Consider the following 3,348-nt stretch of genomic DNA (forward strand, 5'->3'; position numbering starts at 1 on the left):
AACAAAGGTAAACCCAACACCTGTCTGCAAAAAAGGGTTCCACATCGCCACAGCTTGCAAACAGGTAACAAAGTGTGGTATTTGCATACAAGGAGCGCACACTGCCCGTAAGACTAAAGTAGCACACTCGCTCACACGCGCTAAGAACCGCTGTGCCTCCATAGTCTAGCAGGCAGTGTGTTTGTTGTCTGTGTTCCACGATGCCTACCTCACCACGCTTGCGTAGAAGTCCTCTGTGGCTGCACATGCACTCTGTTGTAGATAGTTTTCCTGGTAGATTAGTTTTAAATTCGTGAATTACTGTTCTATATTCCCACATGATCGAGATTGATTATTGTGAATGCCGTTGTTAATAAAATCCTTACGTGCGCAGGGCTACTCCCTTCCCGAGGGTGATGGGAGCCGAGACGACCAGCAGGGGCGAAGCAGCAAGCACGAGAAAGGGGAAGCCATCACCAGGAGCAGGTCGTCGCAAAGCAGGCGAGAGAGGATAGTAGCGCAGAGGCGAAACCTCCGCAAGCAGAAACTGCATGCCTCGACCCCGCAGCTGCAACGAGGCGAGTCAAGGGAGGAGCGTCCTCGAGGAAGCCTGGACTCCTCGCGACTCCTTCATGACCAAGGGACATCGAGGAGGAAGACCGGCTCGGAATCCTCCAAAAACGCAAGGCTTCATCAAGACAAAGCAAGCGAGGCGGAAGAAACAGCGCATCGGCGACGTCCATCGTCCCAGCACCCAACATCGGAGGAGAATGAACAGCCATCAGCAAGGCGGGGACGAGCGCACCAGGAATGCTTGCAAAACCAGGAAAGCGCAGAAGATGAACAGAAAAAGCTAGCGTTTCCCAAGCTGAAGACCATGAGTTACCAAGCCTACTGGAGGAAGAGAGCCATGGCGAACCGTGCACTGAGCAAGGGCAAAAATGACACAGCAAAATTCCGCTTGCCGAAAGGAAGCTTTTCGAAACCACACGAGAGTGAAGTGGACCGAACTTCTTCCTCAGAATCCAATGACAACAGCAAGAAAAGTGTACAGATAAACGGAAGACGAGAGCAGACATCGACAAAGAAGTCAAGCGCAGGAACGTCATCAAGTAGTCAGTGGCAGGAAAAGCTCAGCACAAGGAGGGACAGCGGGTCTTCGGAAAAGCGTCCGCCATACTCCTTCTGTCAACGAAGAAGGCGATTCCGAGACGTGGCGGAGGAATTCCTTCAGGCAGGAAGAGGAGCTACGAATTCCCGGACTGCGGAGATGAACGAGCTGCCAAATATCAACCAACAAATAAAACAGGTTAGAAATGCAAGCCAACAGAGGGACAATCAGAAAGATCGAGAAAAGACAAGAGTAGTTGCTTCTTCCAGTGACAGTCGAGAGCATACGACGAAGCACAAATACGTTCAGAGCACTGGTGAAGCACTTTTGGGGAAGACTACATCCAATACAAAACCAGATCAAAAACTTCAACAAACCCATTGTTTCCGGTCAGATCAGCAAAAGGAAACCGACCTCAGAGACGAAAATGTTGCCTCCAAACAAAGGCAGCCTCGTAACACATCCTACCCAAGGGAAGTTACAGGAGACAATCCCCCCTCGGACGTCCAGCCCGGAACCTCTAGGGACGCTACGACTTACTCGGTCAGTGTGGAAAGCGTCAGGCATTCTCGTGATCAAATATCCAGAGAAAATGCACGACAGAGTGGAAACTACCGTGAGGAAAGTCAAGGACCTTCTCGCCAGATCGCGAATGAATGTATACGTGCCGAAGAATCCCCTAATGAGCACACAGGACAATCCTCCTACCAAGGCGATGTGCATAGGAGGCAGTCCCATACTCAAGGGCCTACCAGACAAGCCATTGATCGTGATCATGTACACGTTGAACCAGTCATTTATGCTAATCATGCGAGTCCCGGCCTGTCCCTCAGCCAAGATCGCAGACTCATAAAATATTCCGGTGGCCATGATCAAAATCATGAGCATATTGGTAATCACCGTGACTATGAATACGACAATGAACAAACGGGGCAGTCCGGAGGCCACGAAATAGACGGAGGATACAATGCACATCCTCCCAATCGTGAACATGACCCAAAACAGTTCGGGGAATCTACTACCTACGAATTATCACAGACAGGTAATGTCGTTCACAATGAGCACCCGACGCAACATGGAAGAATAAGACAGATCGTCGACCACGGGCGCATGATCCAGTCTCAGCAAGGCAGTCGAAATGCTCAACTGTTCTCGCAGTCTCGCGGCGAACAAGTGCCGGGGGGACGCCAGGGCCAAGGGCAGAACCAACAGCATTTAATGCCAGAATACACCTCTGCCCCGGAAGTACGAGGACCTCAGCCCATCCCGTTAGATTACGGCCACCCTGAGCGGATACTCGATTACAGGCAAATCCGGAGAGTGGACGGCTACAGGACTGAGCCAGCGCCGGGGGAACGAGGACCCGTGGCGGTGTACGAGACGCGGATGTTCCAGCCTCTGCAGCAAGGGTTCCTGGAGGTGAACGACGGATCGGGTGCTCGGAGGTGGAGGAGGGTGAGCGTGGTGGATGTGTGGGAGCTCGGGGAATGGGAGCGTGTAAGGCGGGCGGAGGAGGGCCTGCTCAGGTCACGCTCCTCCTCAATGCCTGTTCCTCGAGCTTTATGACAGTTAGCATACAAGTGGAATTCCGCCTATGGTACCTTCGCCATCCTGTACAAGAGATGGAGATGATATTTGCTTCCGTGAGCAAAATCTCTGCCAATACATGTAATACTAGACAACGAATTCTCAAAGAACATACTGCCTTTTACCGGTACCTTCTGTAAAGAACGTGAAGCGTGAACGCCAGCCAATCCCAATATGTAAATTAGACCTGTGGGTCACGGTGTATTATTAAAGAGTAATTAGACGCAATGATTAATGAGGTCGAGGTACACGTAGGTTCCCCCTCACCCAGGGGACGGCTAGCACTCCGGGTGGTCAAACATTTGATTAGCTACATAAACAAGTGGACGAGTTGTTATGCTAGCTTTGTGAAAAGCTGTTAGCGGTAGCAACGAATATCACAGGTGCACGTATATATATGTATATGATAATATGAAGATCAAAGCGATCAAATATTTTTTTTGTATCTGTATATTATGAAATAATGATAGCGTGATCTTCATAGTATGGTATATAGTTAGTTATCTGTAGGTCATCATCATCCTCAAAAAAACATTCATTAGAATATTTCGTCATCGGCCATATTTCTTGGTTTAACGTTCTTCTCTAACTGTGGAGAAGTGTGTTTAAATCAAACGCTGTGATTAGGTAATGCAGCTATTAATTACGTAGCAGACTCGTTACAATGGTTC

The 3,348-nt window shown here is 49.5% G+C and overlaps 1 protein-coding gene across 1 annotated transcript in view; it reads left to right on the plus strand.

Annotated features, from left to right (window-relative positions):
- Positions 1-3,338, plus strand: part of LOC119593821 (trichohyalin-like) — a 5,915-nt gene extending 2,577 nt beyond the window's left edge. Inside the window, exon 2 of the mRNA XM_037942851.1 lies at positions 374-3,338. Within this exon, the coding sequence (XP_037798779.1) occupies positions 374-2,656 (2,283 nt within the window). The 3' untranslated portion in view covers positions 2,657-3,338. The remainder of the gene's footprint in view (positions 1-373) is intronic.
- The last annotated feature ends 10 nt before the right edge of the window (positions 3,339-3,348 follow it).

Source organism: Penaeus monodon, chromosome 32 (genome assembly GCF_015228065.2).
Source record: "Penaeus monodon isolate SGIC_2016 chromosome 32, NSTDA_Pmon_1, whole genome shotgun sequence".
Taxonomy (NCBI): Eukaryota; Metazoa; Arthropoda; class Malacostraca; order Decapoda; family Penaeidae; genus Penaeus; species Penaeus monodon.